Source organism: Trichomycterus rosablanca, chromosome 5 (assembly GCF_030014385.1).
Source record: "Trichomycterus rosablanca isolate fTriRos1 chromosome 5, fTriRos1.hap1, whole genome shotgun sequence".
NCBI lineage: Eukaryota > Metazoa > Chordata > Actinopteri > Siluriformes > Trichomycteridae > Trichomycterus > Trichomycterus rosablanca.
Genome location: NC_085992.1, coordinates 17,289,186 through 17,307,710, shown reverse-complemented (window position 1 = coordinate 17,307,710; position 18,525 = coordinate 17,289,186). Strand labels below are relative to the sequence as shown.

The 18,525-nt window shown below is 39.7% G+C and overlaps 1 protein-coding gene across 1 annotated transcript in view; it reads left to right on the top strand.

The window, feature by feature from the left end:
• The window catches only part of LOC134314369 (MAM domain-containing glycosylphosphatidylinositol anchor protein 1), a 294,987-nt gene that overhangs the window by 62,928 nt on the left and 213,534 nt on the right, over nucleotides 1-18,525 (top strand). Inside the window, exon 2 of the mRNA XM_062994950.1 lies at nucleotides 16,012-16,151. Coding sequence (XP_062851020.1) covers nucleotides 16,012-16,151 — 140 coding nt within the window. The remainder of the gene's footprint in view (nucleotides 1-16,011; nucleotides 16,152-18,525) is intronic.

The following is an 18,525-nucleotide window of genomic DNA, read 5'->3' as shown; positions in this document are numbered from 1 at the left end:
ATTTTGTCAGTGTTGTCCCATGAAAAGATATACTTAAATATCTGCAGAAATGTGAGGGGTGTACTCACTTTTGTGATACACTGTATATATGGTTGGTGAAGTACGTGAGAAATGTAAGCCTATTTCTAAACTTGGTTAAATTTTAATAGTAGGGCTTAAAGAAAACTATTTATGAGCCTAGAATGTGTAACTCTGTTGAACACAGTAGTCAAAGTAAGAACCAAAAATTCATGGACATCTTTGTATTCTATTCATCAGTGAGGCAGTAATAACACATGACCTGAATGGTTTGGGGATGCAACAGAACAGTAAGAAGTAGACAAATGTCAATAAGTCGATTTGTTTTTAAGCATTAAACAATATACATGGTTTATTAATAGTGGCTACTGAAAAGATTCACTGCACCTCAAACCCCTTTGATTCGCTTGATACGTTTTATTCCAAATAATAATAAGAACTCTTTGTGTCCCCCGGACAGGTTGTCATGCCCCACAGGTTAAAAAAGCCAATATAATATATGTAGCATTTAACCAAAAACAGTAATGCAGTGGTATCTTGAAACTGGCCGTCAATTGGTTCTGGGAGTTTAAAAGGTGTTTTTTCCCATAAGGATGTATGGGAAACCTGTTAATGCGTTTTATGGTCCCATGGAACTGCATATATTTTAGGCTTATGTAAAATTGGTTTTACATAAACTCTGTGTGGAGTTTGCATGTTCTCCCCATGTCCGCGTCGGTTTCCTCCTGGAGCTCCAGTTTCCTCCCACAGTCCAAAAACATGCAGTCAGGTTAATTGAAGACACTGACTTGCCCTATAGGTGAATGTGTGTGTGTGTGTGTGTGTGTCTGCCCTGTGATGGACGGTGTGCCTTGCGCCCATTGAAAAGCTAGGATAGGCTCTCGCAGTAATAAATAAGAGAGGTTAATTTTTTCTATATTGTTCTTTTCATACATCGTCACATTAAGCTTTTTTTAATGATAAGCGTTTTAGATTCTCTCAGAAAAGCTGATTCTCACAGTTTCTCATAACACAGATACATGTGGACGCTTTCAGAGTGAATTTGACGGTTATTCCACACAAATGCAGATTCGTCTCATATTCTCACTTTGATGATGTTTTACCGCACCACTAAAGCTCCAAGTGCTGAGCAAAGTGGCGATCGCACACATGTCGAGTTTAAGGGCACACATTTTTCCATGAAGGGCGTCGAGTTTTAAAGATTTTGATTTTGGGGGACGTCGAGTTACAAGGTACCACTGTACTGTAATATTTAGTTCTTTTTTTGGTAATGTACCAGTTCCAATCAGCTTTAGTGTCTTTTACCTGAGTAGCTGCCTGTGTACAGAGGCTTTTGCATGTGGTAATGGTTGTTTAAATATAAAGTTCCAGCTGTTATGTAGCAACCATAGACTTAAAACCCACATTGTGTATAATCTTTCACATTTATAGGAATGCAAGTGGTAAAAAAAAGCATCAAGCTCATGGTCAAATTGAAACTGTGTTGTTAAATACAAAGAAATGTTAATCATTTGTATATGTTATAATGAATGCAGATGTAAATTTGTCATATTGTCACCTTATCAGTCTCTATAAAGATTTAGTCCTGTAGGAATTATGCTCACTTATCGATTCTAATGTTTTGCTTGCAAATAGTTCAGCTTTACAAGTCTGCTGGCTGCTGTAGACATTTACTGCAATTGCATGTTTATCACATTTAACTAAATTTAACCTCGGTTTGAACTTGACCTAGTCATGCTCTGTAATTCTAAGCTTCATTTGCCACATTATTACTCATGATTATATGCTACAAGACGTTTGTGGGAGTTATGTCTTAGTTTGCATAATTAATTTTGGGGTTACAGTCTTGCCGTCCCTTTATCCTCTTCACATTTACCATGCTTCTTTAAACAATGCCTGTCAGCACCACTAACGGTAATTTTGACAGCAGAGCTGATTTAAGTAAGTCCTTGAATAGGCATGCTTTGACTGTCTAAAAGTGGGTTAGTAATGGTGATAAATTCCATCCCTTCTATGCAAGAAATTACATTTATTTCAGCCAGATGTGTTGCATTAAGCTTTTTTGTAATGAAATCAATGCAGACTTTAATTTACATTAATACACTATTTATTACTCAGTAAAAATGTAGCATTTTTTTGTTGTTGTTTAATTGTTCATAAAGCCTAAGTTATCTTTGCTGACTAGGTCATTTTACATTTTATTTCCAGCTGAAATCTCCTGAACATTGCAGTGCAATGTGAACAGATTTCTGACTTCTTTGTGGGGCGGTTGGGGGGGTGAGTGGGGGGGGGTGGCGGAGCCTGTCCCAGCTTTTCAATGGGCGCAAGGCACACAGTAACACCCTGGACGGGGTGCCAGTCCATCGCAGGGCAGACACACACACACACACACAACCATTCACCTATAGGGCAATTCACTGTCTCCAATTAACCTGACTGCATGTTTTTGGACTGTGGGAGGAAACCGGAGGTCCCGGAGGAAACCCACGCAGACACAGGGAGAACATGCAAACTCCGCACAGAAAGGACCCGGACCGCCCCGCCTGGGGATCAAACCCAGGACCTTCTTGATGTGAGGTGACTGTGCTACTCACCGAGCCACCGTGCAGCCCACCATAGAACACATGACCCAAATTTATTGATCTATATAGGAGACATGCAGACAATATGACCAAAACATGTGGACAACCTTCCTTTTTATTTTACACCCATTGCTAACGTGTATACAGTTAATTAAATAGCATGCTTCCTTTGTGGCAAAAGTTTAGGAAAGGTCCTTTCCTATCCCAGCCTCATTAAGCCTTATATTCCTGATCCACATAACTTGTGATGAACTGGAATGCTGACTACAAGCCTGGCCTTTACTTTTAATATTTCTGCCTGACTTAATAAATGTGTCTTTGGACTTAATAGGCATAAAAGGTTCAACAGACACACTCCAACATTATGTCAAAGTCTTTCCAGAAGAGTGTTGGTGGGGACATTTCTGCGATTGTTGTTTATTCTGTGACTAAAAGAATTAAATACCTCATCTATAAAATTTTTTTTCAATTTTAAGTTCTTATTTGCACCATAAACCCCAATTTTAATTGGCTGTTGATCACATGGCCAAGGAAAAAAAGCAGCAGGTGCTTTTGTCTTCTACAAACATCAAAACCATGATGATGTGGACAGGGTCACCCATGTTCCAGCATCTTCCCAACCAGTTTATTTAAGATGTTTTGTCTGGTTAAGATGATCAATTATTAGTATAAAAATATGGAAAAAATTGTCATTTTTATGTTAAAGCTACCTCAACTACCTTTTTAATCCGACAGCCAGATAGGATTAGGTAGCAACTTTAATCTAGATTGTGACATCTGGAGAAAATCTTTCCTTTAGCCCTCATTTCAAATTCAATTTAAATAGAGCTACCACTTATCTTTATGCATGAGCTGATCTGATGAATGACCTGACCTTATCAGTCATGCTTATATGTGTGTAAACCACAATCTGATCTATTCTGGACAGTGGTAGCCTAGTGGTTAGGGCTTTGGGTTATCAATCTAAAAGTTGTGGCTTTGAATACCCGGTGTGCTATTTTCAGCCACTGTTAGATTCTTTAGTAAGGCGCTCTAGAATGGTTGCGCCTTACAACATTTCTTTTTTCCCCCCAATTTTCTCCCCAGTCTAGTTGTATCCAATTACCCTGATTGCGTTACGCTTCACCTCTACCGATACTACCCTCCACTGCTGACTGAGGAGCTTCACAACTGACACACGCCCCCTCAGATATGTGTGCAGTACCGACTGCATCTTTTCACCTGCTCAAGGTTCATGTGCGGATCAGCTTTGTGCACGGAGAGCCACACCCTGATTAGCATTATTCCCCAACTCTGGTGCAATCACGACCTCTGCTGGCCGATTGATGGCGCCTGTGCAGTTTTGAGAAACCCTGTCTGGCTTGTCCCACCCTGTGAACAACAGCCAATCGTTGTTCATGTAGGTGCCCAGCCCAGCCGGATGGCAGAGCTGAGATTCGATACGATGTGTTCGAAATCCCAGCTCTGGTGTGCTAGCGTATTTTATCAATAACATTTCTATGCTGGATCCATTACCAAATACATCGTACATGAAACAACAGAAACTTGGGTAATAATGCAACACATTTTATTTCACCCAATTTGAAAAAACCTATGACAGTCTGCAAAAAACCTATAAAGTAGTTTTTATAATGTTTAAATCAAAAACAGTAAGAAATTTCTAATTTGATATCTGCAACACATTACAAAAATACCTGGGGCAAAGACAGTATTGTGGCAGGCATGTTTGTGCCATGATTTGAGTTTCTGGAACTGCTTGACCTTAATAGGCTGGGTGACTTGACCCTAGTACTGAATGAGTGACATTTAAATTCTACATTGCTGGCCAAAATCAAGCCTCACCTTGTTTATTAAGCTGTATTGGCTTACCAGTTTAAATGTGTTTAACTGGCTGATTAACCAAGGGGTTAATTTTTTTCAAGTGTGGTATGCATGTTGAATAGCTTTATTACTTAAATTAACTAATCATTAGGTGTAAAAAGCATTAACAAAGAGAAATTGGAAGTAATTACATTGTTTTTACAGTTTACAGTACTGCTTAATCTATACAAACAGATGGTTGAAAGCTACACAGTTTCAAATCAGAATTTTGGCTTCTCCTACACACACAGACACACGCAGTCTTGCTAAGAAATTCTGACGACGCGAGCTGCAGCTAAAGCTGTCAGACTGAACTTCTCTAGTGGATTTGACGGCCGTCACTGGCTTGGCTGTTTAATGCCAGTAGCCGTGTTCATCTGACAGCCGATCTGTATTGAGTCAGAGTGAAAGCTATCGACTCAGCAAAACTGCACACAGTCCTTCAGCATAGCTGTCAGCTCTTAACAAAGTGGTTCAGGCTATTAGCTTGGTTACACTGTGCTATATACACATGAGGTGTTATCAGGACCAGGGTAGTTCTGTGTAGATTAATTATGTTAACACAGGATCTATTGGTTTTATGTCTTGGGTATTATCTGTCTCCAGATTTGTATATTGGACATTATTCGTCTTCGGCTTAAATGAAAGACCCTTGCTTCATCAAACCAAGAGAGAAACCAATTGTTCTATTATCTTTATTTGTGTTATTCACTAGAATCTTGCCATGTTAACCCTTGTCAGAGTCAGGTGGAAGTGTGTCTATATATAGCATTATATATAACATTACAAACACCTCCTTGTTTCTACACACACTGTCCTGGACCAGCTGTAGCCTAGTGGTTAAGGTACTGGACCAGTGATCAGAGGGTCGCTGGTTCAAGCCCCACCACTGCCAGGTTGCTGCTGTTGGGCCCTTGAGCAAGGTCCTTAACCCTCAATTGCTCAGACTGTATACTGTAACTGTAATGTAAGTCGCTTTGGATAAAGGCGTCTGCTAAATGCTGAAAATGTAAATGTCAACTTTATCAGCTCCACTTACCATATAGAAGCACTTTGTGGTTCTAAAATTACTGTAGTCCATCTGTTTCTCTGCATGCTTTGTTAGCCCCCTTTCATGCTGTTCCTCAATGGTCAGGACTCTCCCAGGACCACTACAGAGCAGTTATTATTTGGGTGGTGGATCATTCTCAGCTCTGCAGTGACACTGACATGGTGGTGTTGTGGTAATGTGTGTTGTGCTTGTACGAGTGGATAAGACACAGAAGCGCTGATAGAGTTTTTAAACACCTCACTGTCACTGCTGGACTGAGAATAGTCCACCAACCCAAAATATCCAGCCAACAGCGCCCCGTGGGCAGCATCCTGTGACCACTGATGAAGGTCTAGAAGATGACCAACTCAAACAGTAGCACTAGATGAGCGATCATCTCTGACTATATGTCTACAACCTGGACCAACTAGGTAGTGCAAAGTGCTTCTGTATGGTAAGTGGAGCTAATAAAATGGACAGTGAGTTTAGAAATAAGGAGGTGGTTTTAATGTTATGGCTGATCAGTGTATATCTGTGTAGAAGCTTGTCCAGCTGATAGCAGCACTGGGAATTGAAACCCCAGATCTCAGCAATAAGGGGCTAGTGTATTTTAATGCTGCACCATTGCCGTGATTTTTTTACTCCTCTAAAAACAATTTACATTCAACTGAATCAATGGTTCTAATTTTATGACAATTGTACAAATTGATGACTTGTTACTTTGACTAGCATCAAAGACAAAACAGCATGATCTGCAACCCAGGTTTTGGCAGTAGAATTCACAAATGCCACAAATAGAACTTAGTAAAACTGCAAATTGAGGTTGTAGGGATCTTCTGTTCTAATGGTCCTAATTTGATTTCTATAGTTTTCTAGTTTTTGGCTCCAGATATCTATATTTCTGTCTTTCTCTTCCACTTTGCCTCTCTTTTTGTGTCTTTGGGATGTGGGCTAAGTTTATCCTCCAAAGCAAAACAGTCAGTTGGTACTTCACTTGTTTTCCTTTTGATTTATGCCAAGGCACCAAGGAGGTCAGGGAGACAGGAGGCAGATAGAGGATAGAGAGATAGAGAGAGAGGGAGGGGGACAGCAGGGTGTTCCAGAAAAGATGGTGAAAGGAGGTTCAGCCTGGATTTTCTCCCAGAGGAGACAGGTGCAGGTGGAGCTCCATATCCTTCTTGTTGAACATCCTGAGACATCAAAAAGAGAACATAATTAGGTTTATTAGCCACATCCATTGCTAACCAATCATATAAAATTAAGTGTGTAATGTGTTCAACTTTGTTTTCAACAGTTTAAAAAAAGTATTTTTAGTTGCAAGCAGTGGTGCCCCCCAGAAATTTTTTATATGGGTGGCCAGATGGGGCCACTGAAAATCTTGGGGTGGCCTCCAATTATTTTCAATACAGCTTTATTGAACTTTACTGTTGCTGTGTTTTTAAAAACAAATATATTACAGGCCATGTCCAAAAATGGAAAACACAACCAAAAAAGCATTAACACAGGCAGTATACCGTTACCTATAGCCTACTCCCAACCTATTCTTATCCCTGCTTATTAGCCTACATTTCTTAAAGAAAGACTAGATGTCTGTGGACTTTCTCTTCATTGTTTGCAAATTGCACAGCACAGTGACTAATAGTAGCAGCTAGTATGCTAACGCTATTAGCTATCTAATTCGACTAGGGCTGGGCAATATGACTAAAAACTAATATCTCAATATGCTTTTGAGAAGTAGCAATATACGATACAATATAATGTAAACTTAACAAAGTACAATGGCAGGCCACCACCATTTTACTTCAAATAAATGAGAATAAAAAAAATCTTGACAGCAGCACTGTGACCCAGATCAACCATACAGCAGTATAAAATCATAACCGCTGCTTACCTAGAAACCTGATAATTACCTGATAATTTAGCTAATTTTTAATGAACTGTCTTACGCTGCTCTCTTTGTTTTTATCTTAATTATTCTTGATGTTGATGTACTATTTTGATTTTGTACTATGATTTGTATGGTGTATGTACGTATTTGTTTTGATTATTTGTCTTATGTAAAGCGTCTTTGAGTATCTTGAAAAGCGCTATATAAATAAAATGTATTATTATTACCTGTGCTTCTCTTCTTCAAATTGAGCTAAATCTATACCCGTGTGTTGTTCCATTAAGGATAAAATATACTTTTTCCTACATGTTTTCCTTCATGTTTCCAGAATATTTCTATCCATATCCAATGGATCATTTATTCTCTTGGCTTTCATGGTTAAATGCAGAGGCTGGTCATTTGTTAACCAAGCTGTCACTTATAATTTTACAACCACTAAAGATTGTAGATTAGAGGAACAACTGAAATTCCACCCAAAATCTGAATTTGGAAGCTCTGATTGGTTTATACTAGGGATGTCCCAATCACGTTTTTTTGTTCCCGATCTTGATCATTAATTTTGATCCCGATCCGATACCGAGTCTCAAACCGATACTTGTATTTTCTAGATATTGCCTAGATAAGAACTGGATAATACTGTTCACACAGTGCACACTTCAAGTACATTACAGTTATTCAAATTAATCCAATGTATATGTTTAACAACTGAATAGCTCTGCAGTGCTGTAGGAAAAAAATTGCCTGCATCCAAGCTATTGCTTAATGTTTTTTTATTTTTACAAAATAAAAGTAAACAAGCTTAGTGCAGCATTGTAGTAGTAAAACTAGAACACTCAAAATGAAGTGAAGGTTCTTTTTGAGGAAAATCAGCATCTCTGCCGTGTTAGCGGACAGCCGGTTCCTCTTTTCATCATATAATAATAAACTCGCTGTAGTCGACCGAGTGTTTATTTTTTAGGTGCCGTATCAAATTGGTAGTAATTGTTGATTGTTTGGTTAAATGATATCTGGTTTGTTTCTTATGAGCCACCGTACTTGTATGCGTGTTGTAACTGTAACAAACTTTTCTGTGGTTGTATTGTGACAATGGTTTGATGGACGCTTCTAAGCGAAGTGAGTGTGTTTTGACCCTTTGGGGCTTCCATAGTGCATGGAATAGCGTGCTTGGCTAACGCGATGACTCTAGCTGTCTGCTATTTGGTACCGTAACAGAAGAAGTTAATAAAGTGTTATGCTCCCGACAATTTGTGAATATATCATGTATTTATTTATTTATTAAGCAAGTGCATCACTACGTTGTTTTGTAAACCGGAGTGATCCTTGACTCACACACCATATAAACAGTAAAATTCTACAGTAATGAACGCAGCTCTGCTTCTACCGCCTCGTGAAACGCTTGCATTACAGACACTTCGCTGTTGAACTTGTTTCACTTTCCAATTTAAAGTATTTCCACACAGCGGACATGCTGACGTAAAACATAGGATCGGCCTTAGTAAAGCCGATACCGATCAGTTAAAAAATGCCTTGATCGGCCACGATTCCGATCTTTGAGATCGGATCGGGACATCCATAGTTTATACAGTTTTTCAAGGAGAGTGATAAAGCGATGGAGGTTGGCTGCCTGCATATGTATTTTTATATGAACTATTGTAAAAATATACATTATTGACTGAAATGGACAGCACCTAATGAAATATATCAGAAAGAAGCATATTATGCATATAGGATTTTATAAGAGGGACTGTGACCCGCCACCCCACCCCTCCGACGGCGCCTCTGGTTGCAAGGCTGTGGTTTGACAAGTTTGCTGTAGACACCCCAGTGGCCTACACAAAGCCCTGACCTCTACTCCACAGAACACCTCTAGAATAAATTGGAATGTTTACTGTAAGCCAAACTTAAAAGGGCACAATTTTAAGAGTGGCACTCCAAAATCGTATATAAAAGTCTGTCAGCTGTTCTTGCAAAGTGGGGCGACTCCAAATGAATACCCATGGTTTTGGAATGAAATGTCCAACAGGCTCATGCCTAGGTCTCAATACACCTTTGGCCATAAAGTATACCCTTTTTTCAAGGTGGAATTGCCATGCTACAACAGGAAACAGTATTTTTTAAATTGCTCTCATGAAAACTGAGAGTACCATGTACAGTGGGGCCAAAAAGTATTTAGTCAGCCACTGATTGTGCAAGTTCTCCTACTTAGAAAGATGAGAGAGGTCTGTAATTTTCATCATAGGTACACTTCAACTATGAGAGACAAAATGAGAAAAAAAAATCCAGGAAATCACATTGTAGGATTTTTTAAGAATTTATTTGTAAATTATGGTGGAAAATAAGTATTTGGTCACCCACAAACAAGCAAGATTTCTGGCTCTCACAGACCTGTAACTTCTTCTTTAAGAAGCTCTTCTGTCCTCCACTCGTTACCTGTATTAATGGCACCTGTTTGACCTCGTTATCTGTATAAAAGACACCTGTCCACAGCCTCAAACAGTCAGACTCCAAACTCAACCATGGCCAAGACCAAAGAGCTGTCGAGGACACCAGGAAGAAAATTGTAGACCTGCACCAGGCTGGGAAGAGTGAATCTACAATAGGCAAGCAGGTTGGTGTGAATAAATCAACTGTGGGAGCAATTGTAAGAAAATGGAAGACATACAAGACCACTGATAATCTCCCTCGATCTGGGGCCCCACGCAAGATCTCATCCCGTGGGGTCAAAATGATCATGAGAACGGTGAGCAAAAATCCCAGAACTACACGGAGGGACCTGGTGAATGACCTGCAGAGAGCTGGGACCAAAGTAACAAAGGCTACCATCAGTAACACACTACGCCGAGAGGGACTCAAATCCTGCAGTGCCAGGCGTGTCCCCCTGCTTAAGCCAGTACATGTCCAGGCCCGTCTGAAGTTTGCCAGAGAGCATATGGATGATCCAGAAGAGGATTGGGAGAATATCATGTGGTCAGATTAAACCAAAATGGAACTTTTTGGTAAAAACTCAACTCGTCGTGTTTGGAGGAAGAAGAAGAACCCAAGAACACCATACCTACTGTGAAGCATGGGGGTGGAAACATCATGCTTTGGGGCTGTTTTTCTGCAAAGGGGACAGGACGACTGATCCGTGTTAAGGGAAGAATGAACGGGGCCATGTATCGTGAGATTTTAAGCCAAAACCTCCTTCCATCAGTGAGAGCATTGAAGATGGAACGTGGCTGGGTCTTCCAGCATGACAATGATCCCAAACACACCGCTCGGGCAACGAAGGAGTGGCTCCGTAAAAAGCATTTCAAGGTCCTGGAGTGGCCTAGCCAGTCTCCAGACCTCAACCCCATAGAAAATTTGTAGAATCCGTGTTGCCCAGCGACAGCCCCAAAACATCACTGCTCTAGAGGAGATCTGCATGGAGAAATGGGCCAAAATACCAGCTACAGTGTGTGCAAACCTGGTGAAGACTTACAGGAAACGTTTGACCTCTGTCATTGCCAACAAAGGTTATGTTACAAAGTATTGAGTTGAACTTTTGTTATTGACCAAATACTTATTTTCCACCATAATTTACAAATAAATTCTTAAAAAATCCTACAATGTGATTTCCTGGAATTTTTTTTCTCATTTTGTCTCTCATAGTTGAAGTGTACCTATGATGAAAATTACAGACCTCTCTCATCTTTCTAAGTAGGAGAACTTGCACAATCAGTGGCTGACTAAATACTTTTTGGCCCCACTGTAATTCTGTAAAATCGGGCTGTTGTATGTTGGTTGACTAACATTTTTAATGGAAGTAAGTGACCATAAAAATAAGCACTTTGGCTAACAGTGTGCATTGCTCATGGTGACTTTATGTTTATGTGCACTTGGTTGAGGTGAAAAGGTTATGTGTGACGTAGACTAAATACACAATGTTTGTTGTTGTCTTTGATGAGTTTTTATAAATTTTTTTGCTAGTTCTCTTTTGATGTTTTCTTGGTGTTGCTCCTCTTCAGACTATTTGCAAAACAGTGATTGATGGCAACACACAGTTTCTCATATATACAAGACCTGTTTGAAAAACTACTTTCAATTGGAAAAAAACTTTTGGATAAATACATGCTAACATCTCTGCTTGTGCATTTTTTCCCCCAGTATTTATTTTTGCACACGTTATATGTGTTACGTCTACCCCTTGCTGTGTGTGTCACATCAATTCGAGTTTATAATCCATCTTTTTGATTTGTTCTCCATTTTGCTTCTCTCCCCCACAAAGCCTGCATTACTGTCCGCTGAGCTGTGACTGGCCTGGGTGTGATAACTGGCACTGACACGGGGAGAATAGGGGATGTGTCTTTATTTTTGGATTTAGATAGGTGGCTGGATGAGTTGGAGAGGTGGCTGAATGAAGAGTAAGAGAGTGAATTAAGTACAGGGAGTGAAACAGGGGGGTGGAGAGAAAGAGTAAGCAATGAAGAGTGGTCACTGGTGCCTGGAGTTTCAACAGGCTGCAAAACGGTCATTATTCATCATGTAAATGAGACGCACATTTGAAAACACATCTGCAAATACAAATACAGTTAAACTATGACAGTTCTGGATGAAAGTATATGATCTGTTTTCTAAAATCATTACAGAGGTTTTCTAGACTTTTCTATCCATTTTAATAATTGTAGTTTAATTTTGTACAATTAAACTATTTAAAGTACACAGACCAGGCAGGTGAAGTGAATAACATTGATTATCCCTTAGTGGGTGGAATATATTAGGCAGCAAGTGAACAATTTATCATCAAAGTTGATGTTTTAGAAGCAGGAAAAATGGGCAAGTGTAAGGATTTGAGCGAGTTTGACAAGGGCCAAATTGTGATGGCTAGACGACTGGGTCAGAGCATCTCCAAAACTGCAGCTCTTGTGGGGTGTTCCCGGTCTGCAGTGGTCAGTATCTATCAAAAGTGGTCCAAGGAAGGAACAGTGGTAAACCGGCGACAGAGTCATGGGTGGCCAAGGCTCATTGATGCACGTGGTGAGTGAAGGCTGGCCCGTGTGGTCTGATCCAACAGACGAGCTACTGTAGCTCAAATTGCTGAAGAAGTTAATGCTGGTTCTAATAGAAAGGTGACAGAATACACAGTGCATCGCAGTTTGTTGCGTATGTGACTGCATAGCTCCAGACAAGTCAGGTGTCCACCGCTGAAAGCGCCAACAATGGGCATGTGAGCAGCGGAACTAAACCACGGAGCAATGGAAGAAGGTGGCCTGGTCTGATGAATCACGTTTTCTTTTACATCACATGGATGGCCGGGTGCGTATGTGTCGCTTATCTGGGGAACACATTACACCAGGATGCACTATAGAAAGAAGGCAAGCCGGTGGAGACAGTGTGATGCTTTGGGCAATGTTCTGCCGGGAAACCCTGGGTCCTGCCATCCATATGGATATTACTTTGACACGTACCACCTAAGCATTGTTGCAGACCATGTACACCCTTTCATGGAAACGGTATTCCCTGATGTCTGTGGCCTCTTTCAGCAGGATAATGCGCCCTGCCACAAAGCGAAAAAGGTTCAGGAATGGTTTAAGGAGCACAACAATTTTTTTTTTGTGTTTGAGGTGTTGACTTGGCCTCCAAATTCCCCAGATCTCAATCCATTTGAGCATCTGTGGGATGTGCTGGACAAACAAGTCCGATCCATGGAGGCCCCACCTCGCAACTTACAGGAGTTAAAGGATCTGCTGCTAACATCTTGGTGCCAGATACTACAGCACACCTTCAGGGGTCTATGCCTTGATGAGTCAAGGCTGTTTTGGCAGCAAAAGGGGGACCAAGACAATATTGGGAAGGTGGTCATAATGTTATGCTTGAATGGTGTATATGAACACCAAAAACTACTATCAGCACTATCATCAATAATAAAAAATTAGGTGTCTATTATGTATGCAGCAACAATAAGGAGTCACAAGCTGTCTACCCTCAGCAACAGCCAATCATGTCTGTCATATCATGTTGAAAGCTCGAGATCTTAGTACTGGTGGGCTAGCGAGTTAGACCAGTTCACTACAAGAGAGGCTAGCAATAAAATGTCTTTTTAAAGGTTCATAGGGTAGAATTTCAGCTCTGGTGAAATAAAGAACCAGAAAATAGTTGCTGCATGTTTTTAGGATGATTTACAAACTTTTAGTAAGAAAATTAGCTTTTTGGCAAAAAAATCACACTGCTACATTTGCCATCCAGACAGTTTTTTTTTCATAGAATAAATTGACCTTGGGAGAAATGTGCAAAACAATGTGCATTTTTACATTTTACTGCTGCCTTGTTGTTTGGACAGTTCACTAATTTTAATATGCATTGAAGAAATTGAAATTCGTTAGCTACAACTCAACATTAATAAGGTTTCAGGGTACATGATCTTCTACAGTTAATTCTGGAGTAATTACCAGTAGTGCTACAAAGAGCCAGATAGTCTTTATGCCCACACTTGGAACCTCTTACTTTTTGAATTCACACCTCCAACACATTGAAAGGTTTGACCTATAACAGTGCCCACGGCTAAGCTATAATAGGTCCTGCCCTTGAGTGTCTTTCACCTGAATGGAGTCAAAACACACACAGCCAAGAATTCTATGCACACCTGCTAAAGAGCCAAGGTTTGTGGTTCCACACTAGATTTTACAAAATAGAGAATGGGTTTTCTTTTTTTTAAAGCTCTCCATAAGCAACGGGTTGCTTGCTTCTTACAATCCAAACTACAACCCCAAACACAGACTTTTTACATTTACTTTGACTTTTATTTGATTGCAGACAGGATGAACCTGAGATATTTCATGTTTTGTCTGGTCAACTTAATTTAATTTATTAATAAACATCCAACCCATGCATTTCAGGCCTGCAACACATTCCAAAAAAAGTTGGGACAGTAAAGCTTTTACCACTTTGTAATGTTGCCATTCCTTTTCACCACACTTAAAAGACGTTTTGGCACCGAGGATACCAAGCGATTTAGTGTTTCAGGTTTTATTTTGTCCCATTCTTCCTGCAAACACGTCTTAAGATGTGCAACAGTCGTCGTACAGTGTTCAATTAATAAAACAATAAAAATAATAAGTTCAAATAAAAAAACAACAACAGATTAGCGACTGCATTTTGCCATTTTACTTAGTGCCTTTACTTTCCTAGTCATTGTGCAAATTAACGCAATTTCCGTAAGAAGGTACCAGTTAAAAGCTTAAACTGATACATTTTGTTTTCATTGCAAAACAAAAGCACGCAATAAATCATGGCACAGCGGCCAAATTCCGAAATCTATATATGTAATTGTCACACGTAACTAATGTTAACACATGCAGACGCTAGGGACTCTTGTTGTTAACAAGTCATTTTTTTTTGCAAATCATGAGTCGAGTCAGAGTAATTTGAAATGAGTCCCCATCTCTAGGACATACCATTCCAAAACCATTGCTATTATTATGGAGTTGCCCTCTTTTGGCTAGAACAGATCTCCTCATTGAAAGCCTTTTTAAAAGGTTTTGACCATGTCTTTCTAGTCTTTGCTTTGTGTATAGGAGCATAAAATAACAATGACTGTATGTGTGCAAGTGGAAAAAAATCCTTTGTTACACTGGACTTGCATCTTTCTATGGTTTTGGAAAAATTATGAGTAAGCGAGGTATGATTCTCTTCAACTCTTCAGGCATGATATGATACAAACACACCAAGTGTTTAGTCCAGTAAAAACCTTGTGAAAAAACCATTGCTATTATTATGTAGTTGCCCAACCTCCCTGAAAGCTTTTTTAAAAGATTTTGACCATGTCTTTCTATTACTTGCTTTGTGTATAGTAGTTTAATCATACAATGTGACTGATTTTGTACACCCGTCGACAATGGGTGTGGCTGAAACACCTGAACTCAATATTACAATCATTAGATTTTCATATTCTGTACACTTAAAGATATACAAACCCTCTAAGCCGCCAACTCATATTAAGCCTCCCGATAGGCATTTCAATTAACACCAAAGGTCAAACTGCTGAAAAGAAGTGGGTTTAATTAAAAGCTTGTGCCTTTTTGTCTTCTCTGAGCGCACATTATACGTTTAATTTCATGACTGAGTAGCGAATTTAGAGCAGAATCTAAGCAATGTCTGCATAATTGCAAAGTTCAGAAATTTAAGAACGTGTGAAAGATCTATTATACTCTGCCAGTCATCAATAAAGTATTAGAGGTAACACAGGCCTCATTTTGCTTATAATGACTGTCATTAATTTTAGCTGTGTGATTGGACCATCTTCTAATTTCATGTCTTACTCTTTTATAATTAGAAACATGGCTTTGTGTAGGACCAGCACAACTTTTAAAGTAATATTATTTTGTCCTTGTTGTTAGTTATGTTTTATTTATATTTTATATTTGACTGGTCCCAACCTCCCACAGATGAACTCCAAACTTTTGTGTAGAGCCTTTTAGGAAGAGTAGAGTCTTTATATGAGTTGTTTTAGCTGTAAATGTGGACCAACTTTATTTTCATCCAAATAGTTTTTTAAATGGGTGTCCAACAAACTTATTATCAGTGGTCCACATACTTTTGGTCATATAGTGTACAAACACAGATTGAATATAAGTCAAACTGTGAGTTAATACAGTGTTTGCTTTCTTTTTCAGCTCCTGCGAATGCTCAGATCGTGCACTCTGGTCAGGCATGTGTGGTGAAGGAGGACAACATCAGTGAAAGGATCTACACCATCCGCGAAGGTGATACACTTATACTGCAGTGCCTGGTTAAGGGCCATCCACGACCACAGGTACATCCAAACATACATAAATGATATAGATACAGAGGCTGTCAATTACATTGTTTAAGATCCTAAAAAGAATACTAATTTGCATGTACAACATAACAGATTGCAGCAACAGTTAAAATACTTAAAACAAATGTGCAAATTAAAACAATTACAATCAAGTGGCAAATGATATGCAAATTAGTTTTGAGTTATACAGGACTAAAGTGGCACAGCGACTAAGCCTAGGTAAAATCTTTATCAGTGGGATTGAGTAAAATAAAATAACAGTGATAGTATGTGGGGCGGCATGGTGGCTCGCCTCACAACAAGAAGGTCCTGGGTTTGATCCCCAGGCAGGGTGGTCCAGGTCCTTTCTGTGCGGAGTTTGCATGCTCTCCCCGTGTCTGCGTGGGTTTCCTCCGGGAGCTCCGGTTTCTTCCCACAGTCCAAAAACATGCAGTCAGGTTCATTGGTGACACTGAATTGCCCTATAGGTGAATGGGTGTGTGTGCGTGTTTGCCCTGCGATGGACTGGTGCCCTGTCCAGAGTGTTACTGTGTGCTTTGCGCCCATTAAAAAGCTGGGATAGGCTCCAGCACCCCTCAAACGACCCTAATTGGATAAGCGGTTAAGAAAGTGAATGAGTGAGTGATTGTATGTGTGCAAGTGAAAAAACCTCCTTTGCTACACTGGACTTGTATATTCTTACAGTTTTGGATAAATTATTATAATTATTGTAATTATAGTAGGCAATGTATAATTCTCTTGAATTTTTTAGGCAGAATATAACACAAATCAACTCAGTATTTACTCCAGTATAGGCCTTGTGAAATAGGCGCAATAACTCCACTTCATACACTGTATCTGTAGTCACTGAGCAAATTGTGCATCAGATTAACATCTGGCATTTGGTCAGAATGATTTAGCATTCTGAGCACACTGGTCACATGTTTAAGTCAGACTGGGCTGCTTAATCAATCTATTTTATTTGCCCATGTATTACACACTGATGAACGTAAGACGTCATTACAAAGGTGCAGGTCTCTTTAGATTTTCTGTTTTTAGACAAGCAAGCTTTAAGTTGTTAGGTGGAAATTGTTAGGTAGACATGCATTGTTTCATGATGCACTGGCCATTTTATTGGGTACACCTACCACATATGGCTTATGTACAGTTATTACCTATACTGATCATCCATAAAATTAAAACCACCTCCTTGTTTCTACACTCACTGTCCATTTTATCAGCTCCACTTACCATATAGAAGCACTTTGTAGTTCTACAATTACAGACTGTTGTCCATCTACTGTATTTCTCTGCATGCTTTGTTAGCCCCCTTTCATGCTGTTCTTTAATGGTCAGGACTCTCCCAAGACCACTACAGAGCAGGTATTATTTGGGTGGTGGATCATTCTCAGCACAGCAGTGACACTGACATGGTGGTGGTGTGTTAGTGTGTGTTGTGCTGGTATGAGTGGATAAGACACAGCAGCAGCTGTCACTGCTGGACTGAGAATAGTCAATCAACCAAAAATATCCAGTCAACAGCGCCCTGTGGGCAGCGTCCTGTGACCACTGATGAAGGTCTAGAAGATGACCAACTCAAACAGCAGCAATAGATGAGCGATCATCTCTGACTTTACATCTACAAGGTGGACCAACTAGGTAGAAGTGTCTAATAGAGTGGACAGTGAGTGGACACAGTATTTAAAAACTCCAGCAGCGCTGCTGTGTCTGATCCATTCATACCGGCACAACACACACTAACACACCACCACCATGTCAGTGTCACTGCAGTGCTGAGAATGATCCACCACCTAAATAATACCTGCTCTGTGGTGGTCTTGTGGGCGTCCTGACCATTGAAGATCAGGGTGAAAGCAGGCTAAAAAGGTATGTAGAGGAACAGATGGACTACAGTCAGTAATTGTAGCACTTCGAAGTACTTCTATATGGTAAGAGGAGCTGATAAAATGGACAGTGAGTGTAGAAACATGGAGGTGGTTTTAATGTTATGACTGATCAGTGTATATGTGTGTGAACATTTTGTCATAAGGTTGCTAGATGTCCCATTACAAAACCTTCTGTCTTTTGGGTGTAATTGAAACATTTGAACTCAGTGATTAGAAGGGGTGTGTACATACTTGTAGCAATACAGGTTTTATTTATTTATTTTTTTTTTTTTTTTTTTTTTTTTTTTACATTTGTACTATATTTGTTAGTACAAACCGTTTAATCAAAATGGGTGTTACTTTTGCTGACACCTTGTATGTTTGTGTTTGCTGACATACTTTTGCTGATATAATGTATGCTTGTATTTGTGAGGCCAGACTTGATATGAGCTACTTGCATTGTTTAGTTACCAGAGGTGTATCAGCAGGAGGAATAATGTGTT